The sequence below is a fragment of the Centroberyx gerrardi genome, chromosome 16 (genome assembly GCF_048128805.1).
Source record: "Centroberyx gerrardi isolate f3 chromosome 16, fCenGer3.hap1.cur.20231027, whole genome shotgun sequence".
NCBI lineage: Eukaryota > Metazoa > Chordata > Actinopteri > Beryciformes > Berycidae > Centroberyx > Centroberyx gerrardi.
Window position 1 is genome coordinate 13,349,048 of NC_136012.1, and position 11,290 is coordinate 13,360,337.

General features: G+C 43.7%; 2 protein-coding genes and 1 long non-coding RNA gene across 4 annotated transcripts; all 3 read left to right on the plus strand.

Moving 5' to 3' along the window:
* The first annotated feature begins 144 nt into the window (after nt 1-144).
* On the plus strand, nt 145-4,643 carry prps1b (phosphoribosyl pyrophosphate synthetase 1B). 2 transcript variants are annotated; one of them, XM_071916930.2, is made up of 7 exons: nt 145-436; nt 877-1,066; nt 1,805-1,903; nt 2,249-2,373; nt 2,608-2,781; nt 2,997-3,156; nt 3,301-4,643. In XM_071916930.2, exons 1-7 carry the CDS (start codon nt 315-317, stop codon nt 3,391-3,393), a joined length of 963 nt encoding a protein of 320 aa, XP_071773031.1. In that variant the 5' UTR covers nt 145-314; the 3' UTR covers nt 3,394-4,643. The 2 variants fall into 2 exon arrangements, with proteins under 2 accessions (XP_071773031.1, XP_071773033.1); XM_071916932.2 differs by having other exon boundaries at nt 877-1,060.
* Nucleotides 4,644-5,577: 934 nt separating this feature from the next.
* On the plus strand, nt 5,578-6,733 carry LOC139925515 (solute carrier family 25 member 53-like). The gene is made up of 2 exons (XM_071916918.2): nt 5,578-5,669; nt 5,842-6,733. The coding sequence occupies exon 2, from the start codon at nt 5,843-5,845 to the stop codon at nt 6,731-6,733; it is 891 nt and encodes a 296-aa protein (XP_071773019.1). The 5' UTR covers nt 5,578-5,669; nt 5,842.
* Nucleotides 6,734-7,810: 1,077 nt separating this feature from the next.
* On the plus strand, nt 7,811-11,290 carry LOC144542422 (uncharacterized). Its single transcript, XR_013507243.1, has 3 exons — nt 7,811-7,900; nt 9,035-9,159; nt 10,805-11,290. It is a non-coding gene; the product is annotated as an uncharacterized LOC144542422 (long non-coding RNA).

Genomic DNA, 11,290 nt, shown 5'->3' on the forward strand with positions numbered 1-11,290 from the left:
CCTTTCCCCATGGATGCCTTTCCCTCGCTGTGACCTCTGTGGCCCAGCCACGCCTCCTTGTTGGCTGCCATATCCGGATGACGCAATCACGACAGGACGTAAGTGAAAGCGTGCGCGCCACCCTGAGGAAGCGCCTCACGCGTGATGTGGGACATAATGGTGGATAGGTAGGGAACACACTTAGCTCGGTAAGAGTAGCCATCAACTAGTGATCAATTTCCAGCTGTCCTGCTGAAACCTTCGATCCCTCGGTATCAACAGCTACTCGGTGCTGCTGCCAGCTCGTGCTGAACGACGCCCTGGAACGCGCTAAAATGCCGAATATCAAAATATTCAGCGGTAGCTCGCATCCGGACCTGTCTCAAAAAATAGCAGACCGCCTGGGACTCGAGCTGGGAAAGGTTGTTACGAAGAAATTTAGCAACCAAGAAACATGGTGAGTTGTTTGCCGTTGTGGGTATTTGTGAAACAGCGAATAGTCCGTGTTGCGTCTAGTGCGCAAATATTTTACATGAATTTAATTAGAAACGTGGTGTCACGGTGAATCCGCCTCGCAGTGTTGTTTGGAACTTGTAGTCCACGCATGGCAGGGAACACATGCTACCCGCTGTCCTGCCGTTATCTTGAGCAGCCTGCTAACAAATTCACCTTAATTTACCACAATGAACTAAGACTGAAGTGACTTCATTTTATACCATAGTAAATCTGTTGTAATTCCCTGACTCAGGATCTCTCTGTTTTTCCCTTTTAACCCCTATTTCAGGCCACATTACACCTGCACAAGCCTTTGTTTACTCTGTGCCTCATCCATCTCCTGACTGTCATGGTGTGTTAGCTCTAAGTGTTGTTTGTCCTGTCTCCTTTCCTTCCTGGCAGTGTGGAGATAGGGGAGAGCGTACGTGGGGAAGACGTCTACATAGTGCAGAGTGGCTGTGGGGAGATCAATGATAATTTGATGGAGCTGCTGATCATGATCAACGCCTGTAAGATTGCCTCGGCCTCCAGGGTCACGGCTGTCATCCCCTGCTTTCCGTACGCCCGGCAAGACAAGAAGGACAAGGTGGGGGTGAGGGATATCTGTCTAGTTACTTCTCTCATGCTATTTGCCATCCCACATCACTGACCAGAAGCCTGCAGCCAAGTCCATCCACAGCCGCTTGACAAGGCATTTGCTTTCTTATTTTTTGTTTCTCTTTTCTTTGTCTTGTTTGCTTGGCTGATTAAAGTTGCCAGTTCATTGCATGTTGTGTAGCTCCTTTGCCTGTATCGTCATTGCTCTCATTTTTTTAATCCGATTGTGTGACTGAAATGGGGCTGAAACTAATGATTTTTATTATCGCTTCAATTATTTTAGTCATTTGTCAAAAATAATGACAAATGCCTATCAGAAGTTACCAGAGACCAAAGTGATGTTTTAAAGTTTCTTACTTAGTCTGACCAGCAGCCAAAAAACCCAAAGTATTCATTTTATCATGATATGAAATGGAGAAAAGCAAGCAAATCATAGCATTTGAAAAACTGTAACCAGCAAATGTGGTATTTTTACCTGATAAATGACTAAAACATTTAGTCGTCCATCAAAATTATAATCAATTAATTTTCTGTCAATCGATTAATCTAATTGTTTCAGCACTAGACTGAAATGTGCTGCAGCTGTATCTACCAAAAATATACTTAACCTACGGTATAATTTTACTGGACCTGAAAGAAGCTGCTGTGGAGTTTGATGTTATTTTTAGGAACAAGCCATGCTTGTGAGCTGACAACTTGTTCCATGTGACTGAAGAGATCTGTTTCATTGCAGAGCCGTGCCCCCATCTCTGCCAAGCTGGTGGCCAACATGCTGTCAGTGTCTGGTGCCGACCATATCATCACGATGGACCTGCATGCCTCACAGATACAGGTGAGCAGCACTTGGATACAAAAACCAGACCAAAGCAGCAATGCATCTGATTCACTTTTTGTCTCTATTGATCAGTCCTCTTAGTTAATTTTGGCACCGACCCAAAATGGCTCACAAAAGCAATATATTTTCTTAAGCTTGGTTTCCAGGAAGACGTACAAAATTCATCATTTGGATTCCAGACTACAAATCTTTTAGAAAAATACAGCCTTGCAGTCCACACATTACATAGCCTTACATTCAAATAGATGTTTACAAAGGGTGATATGAGCCATCTATACTGTATCTAGTACTATATGCCTCTGTGACTCTTATCCACGTAGCTCTGTTATTCTTTTCCCCCAGGGATTCTTTGACATCCCCGTTGATAACCTGTATGCAGAGCCTGCTGTGCTCAAATGGATCAAAGAGAACATCCCTGAGTGGAAGAACTGCACCATCGTCTCACCCGACGCAGGAGGAGCCAAGAGGTATACCAAGGCCACACGCACTTTTCAACAAGACACTTTGCTATAGGTCTTTTACCCTTGAGCATAGCTTACTTTCACCGTATCTCCAATGGAATTTACTTTGGATTCAAACTTGTGTGTGCGCCTGGCTTATCTCTACTGGGGATAGAAATCGAGGTGTACAATTACAGTTTGATTCTGCTGTTTCACCTGCACACCAGAAATGACGCAGGCACATTGTTCTTTCCCTTGCAGGGTCACCTCTATAGCAGACAGGCTGAACGTGGACTTTGCTCTCATCCACAAGGAGAGGAAAAAGGCCAACGAGGTGGACCGCATGGTTCTGGTCGGAGATGTGACGGATCGGGTCGCCATTCTCGTGGATGACATGGCGGACACCTGCGGCACAATCTGCCATGCTGCTGACAAGTAAGCCTCACACTTGTATGTTAGGCACATTGGGAACTTGGCGGTGTAAGAAAAGTATTTGACGATAGGCTACCATGGTCTTGGTGTAGAACTAGTTTTACTAAAACTATAAAGACATTATTACTGAATTCCAAGTAGAAACCTCCCTCCAAGATTTCTTCTTGATAAACCGGATTATCACTGTTAAATGCACTGTTCTGTTTCTTCTCCCTTAGACTCATTTCTGCTGGTGCCACCAAGGTGTATGCCATTCTGACCCATGGCATCTTCTCTGGCCCAGCCATCTCGCGTATCAACAACGCCTGCTTTGAAGCCGTGGTGGTCACCAACACCATCCCTCAGGAGGAGAAGATGAAGCATTGCCCCAAGATACAGGTCAGGACTCACAATTCACCTCAGGTTCACTCACTTCCACACTTCACTGTGGAGTCAAAACTGACCTGAGCTGTTTAGGAATTTGCAATATTTGTAGTGTAATTGTTCTTGATCTTCACGAAATTCCCTCTGCTCCTCCTCCAGGTTATTGACATCTCCATGATCCTGGCCGAGGCCATCCGTAGAACTCACAACGGCGAGTCTGTGTCGTACCTGTTCAGCCACGTCCCCTTGTAACAAATAGTGTCCCCCATCAGCCATGTGCTGTTACACCAAATAAGAGAAGAGGGAATTCCCCTGCCCAAACACAACCATTAGCAAAGCTCTTCTGCTAACTAACCATGAAATAACTATTGAACAGTCATGTCTGTTACTAATACTGACCCCATTCACTTGAGTCTTTTCCCCTGAGCAGTGGCCCTTCAAGTCGAGGGCACCAAAGCAATCAACTTCAAGTTACCGATTTAGGCCAGCTTATTTATTGTTTATTAATGAATAAGTCGTTATCCACTGTGAAGTTTCTCCCCCTTTCATAACATTTAGATACAGAGTTTGTCCTGACCATTTCACATCTCCAGGAGTAATTTTGAGCTCTTGTTACACTTGAAAGAGCTGATAAATATCCCTGGCAGGTTCCTGTGGTCAGGAAAAGCGTCTGGCTATGGTAAAGCTGTTACAATGTTTTAACAATGTTACAATGAACGAGCGTGCAAACAGTTTGATGTCCAGAGTTTAGGTTTTTTTTTTTCATATTGCTGTTGAATTCTCTGCATTTGTTTTGAGAGATATGACTCGATGAAGTGAATGTGTTAAGAGCGCTAGTTTACAATGTCACTGAAGCTCCACGCAACCAAGAGTGCCTCGGCAGTCTGAACTGAAATGACTTCCCCTTCCTGTCTCTATTTTTTCCCCCCTGTTTTGGGTGGCATCCTGGTAGCTCAGCGAGCTAAAGTGCATGACCTCATAATGGCCTAGGTACAGTCTAATAAAGCAGAAATGCAATTTAAAATCTCATAACTATCTCTTTTTAGATAATTAGATTTACACAGCTGGAAACGGCTTGGTGGGTTTTTACTGGATGAAGAGCTTTCACTTGTCTTGATTTATCGAGCTGTAGAAGAAGTTTGGGATGTTTCTTTCAGCTCTTGAGGTGCGCTGGTTGAGTGGAGTTGCCCAGTGTCCAGGGTTTGCCCTTCGAGGTTCCAGATTGAAGATATTTCTCTAGAGAAGCTGTTGGGTTTTTAGCTTGGGGTCTCTGCAGGCTGGAGCTTCCTTCAGAAATGTTCACCTGCTATTTTTTCCTTCATTTTATTTTATTTTTTTATTTCTTTGGTTTTGTATGTCTGGAAGAAGGATTTGTCATATTATGTGCATATTCCAATCCTTTGTGTTTACTTTTTTCAGTAGGGTGAATGCGCCAAATATCTGATTGCAGAATGTGTTCTTAATAAAGATTGTGAAAAATAAATATGCTTGAAATATTAAAAGGGTCATTGGTCGTGTGTGTGTGTGAGGTTTTCTCGGTTTACGAAAGGGATTGATTTTTGATGAGCTATCACAGCCCCGCCCTGTGTGCTGTAATGGTGTTACCACAGCGAGAAATATGAAGCTTATCCAGTTTGTCATGCAATCAACCCTAATGTATGCTGAGGTCCTCCATGATGCAGACATACAGGGTGTTCCAAAAGTAGGTCTACACTTTATATAGTGGGCCTATATTAAATCACTGCATGTAAAGGACAAGACGGTGTGACCATTACACTGCAAGAATATGTTTTGGATAGGAAACAATTTGAACACTTATGCAATGCGGACAGAAGTCTTATTAACGTGTAATTTCCTGGTATTAACGTTCTAGAAGTATTTGTATTAATTAATGCTTAAATTGAATGTTGAATTATGTTTTAAATCGCAAAGGTAAAAATTACTAAACTTATAACGCTTGTTTTTCGTTAACAAAAATTGTATACCTACTTTTGAAGCACCCATGGTATATCCTATAGAACAATAACATTTACATATCAATTAAAAAAGACGAAAACCTACTCCCGAAGCTGCAATCTCTGGCTGAGACGTTGATTGATGGGTGAAACCACCAATCGTCGAGCACGTGATACAGTCTGTCCGACCAATGGTTATTCCAGAAGGGGCGGGACAATCACACACCGGCATTTCGTTGCACTGTGCGTCCCGTTATCTTGGCAGAGCGTAATCTATGGGGTCTACAGGCCTAAATCTTACTATCGGTACGCATCGCCGGCTCTAAATTTAATTATTACGGCGTTCCTATTCAGTGCAGACAAGGTATTCAAGATGAAAGTGTAAGTGAAATAACAACCGGACGTAGGTTAGCCTTTTTATTGCAGTTTGTGGCAAACAAATCGACACACAGGCTACCGTAGTTTCTTATCAAAGGAAGAGTCACATTCACCGATGGAAAGTGAAATTGAAGTAGACAGTAGACACCCTTTCATCTTTTCGTTGTTGCCGGCTGCTGACAGCTGACTGTTAAAGTAAGTAGACTTTGTTTTTACACGTTTATTATTGCAGCCATTAGGCTAATCTTCAGCTGTAACTATAGGTTACCAGTCAGATTCTACCACCTGATTAGCATATGCTGTCTCACTGAGCTTTGAGTTTCATTTTCATCCTAAAATCACCAGTTGATCTTTTTCTGTTCTCCAGCATGGGGCGGTGTCCGGACCACACACAAGACGAACAGGTCCTCAACAGAGACCCAATGGCTCGTTTCCACAGCTACTTGCACGGAGGAACCTCCAGCCTGCTCTCCACCCTCCCCACCATCGTCGTCTTCCCCGTCTACAAGACTGTTTTCCGGCAGCAGCTTAACAACACCCTGGTCCGCCAGGCGGTGGGACAGCTCTACAAGGAGGGACCCCTGAAGCTCTACAGGGGGGTGGCCCCGCCCTTGCTGATGAGGACGCTGAACGGCACGCTGCTTTTCGGCCTGCAGGACACCCTCCTCCACCAGCTCTCCTCCTGCTCCTCATCCCCCAGTGTCATCCCCACCTCTGCCCTCCCAGCAGTGGCGGGGTTGGGTGCGGGTGTGGTAGAGGCTGTGGTCTTCACCCCATTTGAGCGTGTCCAAAATGTGTTGCAGAATGGCCAGAACGACCGTCGCCTCCCCACCCTGAGGAGCGTCCTTGTCCGGCTGAGCTCGGAGCGGCTGGCCTTCGGCTTCTACCGAGCCTTCCTGCCCGTCGCCGCCCGCAACGCCCTGGGTAGCTGCCTCTACTTCGGCCTGAAGGGGCCCGTGTGCGCTGCCGTGGAGGGACAGGGGCTCTCTCCCACGGCCTCCTCCTTCGTCTCCGGGACGCTGACCTCCATGGCGATCAGCTTGCCTCTGTACCCGCTGTCTGTGCTGGTGGCAAACATGCAAGCAGGGGTGGGCGGGGAGGCGGAGGGGCTCCGGGGCTGCTGGAGGATGCTGTGGGAGTCTCGGCGGCGGAGCGTGGTCCTGCTGTACCGAGGGGGGTCCCTGGTTATTCTGAGATCCTGCATCACCTGGGGAATCACCACTGCTATCTATGACAAGCAGGAGAGACGTGCAGGCTGAAAGTGATAGTGATATAGAATTGAATGGCTGTATCCATTTTCCAGCAGCTGCCTTCAATAGGTTTCAGGATGTGCGCGACTATCTTATATCGTGTAACCATTTTCCACAAACTTGAAATAGCCTAATCCGTTTTATTGTCAAAGATACCTCCAGCAGACTAATGCAGCTATTTTGGCCTGAATGGTTCCCTCGGATTTAAAAGCCTTCTGAAACAGAAATCAGGTTTCAATGAGCCAAAGTTTATTGTACAGGTATAAAGGTACAAATAGTGTGCTGTTGAATTACAGGTGCCTTGCATTTTGATCATCTCCAAGTAGCTATATAAAGGAGATGAATATGTATTCAAGGTATTGTCAATGTGTCATTTGATATAGGGTACTGTATTTTACAAATATATAACTTATACAAATTAAATAAACATGAGTGGAATGAAGACGTTTTTTTTAGGCTGTAGCCTATTAAATAAAATAACACATATCTGTATTTTACTCTGTGTGAAAGACAAAAAAAAGAAATTTCGTTAGTTTGTTACCTCATCATATCGCCTACATGTGTAACACCGTAACCTTCTGACTTAATACAGTTGTGACACTTTTTTCTGTGCATTAAGTGCATGAATAAACACGTGCAACCCGCCCATATAAGTGGCTTGTGTGTACATTCATCTTCATGCCATTGTGAGAAATTCACTCACTTTGCATTCTTCTGGATGTCGGTCATGTCATGTTTTGTCCACTGGATGTCACTGTTGTAAAGAATAAAAAAGGGACTTGTCTGCATCAACTCAGTAAAGCAGAGGCACTGGGAGCTAAATGCATCAACAGCACTCAATGATTTGGTATCGATCCGCTCACACACAGACCTAGAGAGAACATATGATGAAATGACCGTATTGCTTTCTGTTTGTGCACCAATTCCACACTTTAAGGCTACCATGTCAAAAGAGAGGCCTATACTGATATTCAGAGGAAGTCCAGCCATCAGGTTTATCCAATAATATTCTCCCTCTGAGCTCTGGAGCCAATGAGAGCCGGCGGACTGGTGTTCATGTTGGCGTGTAGAAGGGCGTGTATTCTCTATTTAAACCGTTTGCTTTGCACGGATTACACAGAGGCATTTTTTTTGTTTTACCTGTAAAGACATTCTCACTGCGCAGCCCTGCATCAGGTAAAATGACTCAGAACTACTCTTATTACCTCTGTTCATCAATTCATCCATTCAGTAAGACAATGAATCAATGTAATGCAGTGTAATACATAAATTATATGGTAAATTAAGTAATTATTATTTTGTAGAGAGCTTAGGTTAGTTATGCAATAGTTTTGGTAGGCCACGTTCAGATATGCTAATTAATTCGGTTACATTGTTGCCTGTTTTAGCTGTCATTCCTTCTGTGCTGATTGTTCTGCTGTTTGTCCTGTCAACACTGCATTCCGCTACACGCGAGGATATTCCACTGCTGTCTTGTATGTGGGCCTAATTATAATGTAATCACTGCGAGAAAGCCTGTCATGAGCGGGCCTGTGACGAATACGCTTATTTCCACCTGTCACATCCTTACCTATGCTGCTGCTGCTGAATAGATAACGTGCCATCCTGCCCAGGCGTTTGTAGTGCAGCCTATGCAATCTATAGGGCGGCACATTATGATAAACGAAACTGTAACACCAGGAACACTTGATCCTGCACTACATGTTCTGTGTAAACGGTGTGAGCACAAGCACACAGAATGCATTGTGCACAATACTCGGTCACCCCAAATTGTTGAGTCGTGTGTCTCCTAGAAAAAGGTTGCAGCCTCTTCAAACTTTTACCCGCATTTTGTGACGTGCTCCTAAAAACTGAAACATTTACTTTTTCAATGAGGTTCTGCTTCCTTCCTTGCTATCTGCTTATTTCACCCAGGTGTGTGTTTTACATTTCCCCCAGCCTTCAAATAAACTTTTTAAAATACAAAAACATTGGCACAGTTACAATATGTTTCCTTCTAATCCTGGTCTGCACTCTGCGGAACTGAATACTTGTAACTTACAATACAGTGTAACATGACACCTCGGCTCTTAGAGCTTTTAGAGCTGTTTGTTCTCCATTGAGAGGAGGCGGGTTATAAAGTGTTGTGGGTGTGTGCAGTTTCTAGTGACTGAATTGCATAACTCCAGGACTTCAGCTGGACTGCAGTGTCTCTTTTTAGCTGAGGCTGGACTTGATTTGATCTGCATGGGCATGCACTGTAGATAACATCTTGAGTGCATCAAATAGTCAAATTGACATTATTGCTCTTCTGACACTTTTCTCCATTAGTAATCTAATGGAGACATCTTCCAAAATGGGAGACCACCCAGCCAAGGAAGAAGTGCAGAAATTTAACAGGGGAAGTCTAAAGAAGACCAACACGAAAGAAGATAAAACTCTCCCCACCCAGAAAGGTACGTGTTGTATGCCCAGGGAGAAAGGAATATGCTCCTGGGAAAAATCTGTCTCATCTGCTCTTGCTCCAAGTCTCGCCCTGCCCTTCACCTCCTTGTTGTGTGCAGTGCAGCATAACTCCTCCCCCTCCATCGTGCTAAAACAAGTCTGCAAACATGGCAAAGCAAAGATGAATTACTGATTAACTGGATGGCTGCTCCTGACACACCCAGCTGCCTGATAGAGAACTTGCCCTTGTTCCACTCAGTGCCAGCCTGTCCAGAAGAAGGAAATAAAAAACACACACACCCTCGCCTTACCAGCCTTCTGTTAGTAGTTTTCACTCAATTTGCAACATTCAAAGTAGCGGTTGCAATTATTACAGTGTGATCGTGAAGCCGCTATGTACTAATAGTACTGCTGCTATTTACAGTTGTACCCTGCTGTCATATTCTATGTAGAATACACAACTAGATTTCTAATAAAACATTTTTTCCCTTATCTAGCATGTTAAAAAACAAATTGACTGTAGTCACTTGGAGCTGTGAATTAAAGGCCTAGACGAGAAAGGAGAAAGTACAGCCTCAGTTGGGATACAGTTTGACATGAAGCAGCAGGAAGGGGAGAGTTTAACTTAAATCCTGATCCTTTCCCTCCAGAGGCCGAGAGGCTCCCTGCTGACTAATTCCTGCTCTCTTCCTGTTCTCAATCTGACAGCAACCCTGACTTGTAGTACATTGTCAGTGGGAAAGCACCCCAGGTATTAGCGCAGAAGTAGCGAGCGCTGCTGGTGCCTGCCAGTTTATTGACGAGACTTCAGCCGCAATCTGTGCCAGGAAAGCTGCGTTCATGCTGCAGTGGAGGGAAGAGCTCATGTTAAAGAAATGAAGATCCTGGGAGCAGACTGTTAGTCTTTTGCTGTGCAGTTTGTACCTGACTTTCAGGCATTAATGAATGTGATGTAATGACCAAATTGTAATTGTTTTACTGCAACCATTTGACACTTAAATACATATCTATTTCCAAACTGATTTTCACTCCCAAGCCAAACACTGGTTTCAAACACTGCTGCCGAAATCATACTGTAAAGTCAGACATTGTATATTAATCGTTGGCATTCCAGCCATTACACAGCTGATTCTCTAGACAGGCTTCTAAAACTGTGTGAAGAGCTTTGTTTAGAGCAGAGAGACACTTGACCGTTGACTGGAAGTTCTGGCAGATTAATAGTGACAGAGCCAAACTCAGGATTGGAACCATCTGTCGCACCAGCTGCTTCGGCCCTGCTTCGCCAGATCATACTCACCATCTATGTTTGATGCTGATGCCTCAGAGAATTATACCGCAAATGGATCAAATCAGCGACCTTTTAAATGTCAATAAAATAAATTATTGGTTGTCTCTATAAACCTGTTAAGTGTGATACTGAGTGTGATACTGATCCGGCCACTTATAAGTATCAGAAATTCAGTTTGTTAGTATCTTATCCCTTGAATAAGTAGACTAATCACAATATTCAGATGTGTCACTCTAGCAGAAATTCCCCAGATTCACATTTTTACAAGAACTTTGGGCGTGTTTCTGTGTTGCAAACCACACTATATTGATCATCTCATCTCTGTCTCTGTCTGTCCCTCTGTCCTCCTCTCTTTTGCTCACACACAGATATTGATGATGAGAAGAAACAGGAGAAGGCTCCACAACCTGAAACATAACGGCCATGATTCCTCTCTTCCAGTCCCGCTCTGTTACCTGCTCCTCTTCCACTTGGGGAAATGTGTCCATCATCTTCTGCCTCTGCTTTCCATACCACCATGTTTAACTGAAATGGAATTTAATGGATGCTTTATGGGCAAAGATCTGGGTGTCATGCCATGTAAAATTATCGCAACGGATGTATTTTATTGTGCTTTTCAATGCAGTCTAGAAAGGGGTGAACAGAGAAACATAAAGATGTAAGTGGAGGTAAAAAAAATAAAAATAAAAATAAAAAAAAGAAAATAAAAATCATAAATATCTGTGTCAATTGAATTCTGTCAAAAAATATTCTACTGTTGACAACATGCCTGTAATTGGTGCCATTCAGGAAATATTCTTTAAAATACCACAAAGGAAGATATTTTTGTTTTAATAAAAATCAATGTGTCAAAA

Bases quoted from the DNA above. Each gene is read 5' to 3' on its own strand.
- LOC139925515 (XM_071916918.2), top strand. From the start codon at position 5,843: ATGGGGCGGTGTCCGGACCACACACAAGACGAACAGGTCCTCAACAGA.
- prps1b (XM_071916930.2), top strand. From the start codon at position 315: ATGCCGAATATCAAAATATTCAGCGGTAGCTCGCATCCGGACCTGTCT. The intron at 1,904-2,248 runs GTGAGCAGCACT...CTTTTCCCCCAG, and splicing joins TGCATGCCTCACAGATACAG to GGATTCTTTGACATCCCCGT. The intron at 2,782-2,996 runs GTAAGCCTCACA...CTTCTCCCTTAG, and splicing joins ATCTGCCATGCTGCTGACAA to ACTCATTTCTGCTGGTGCCA.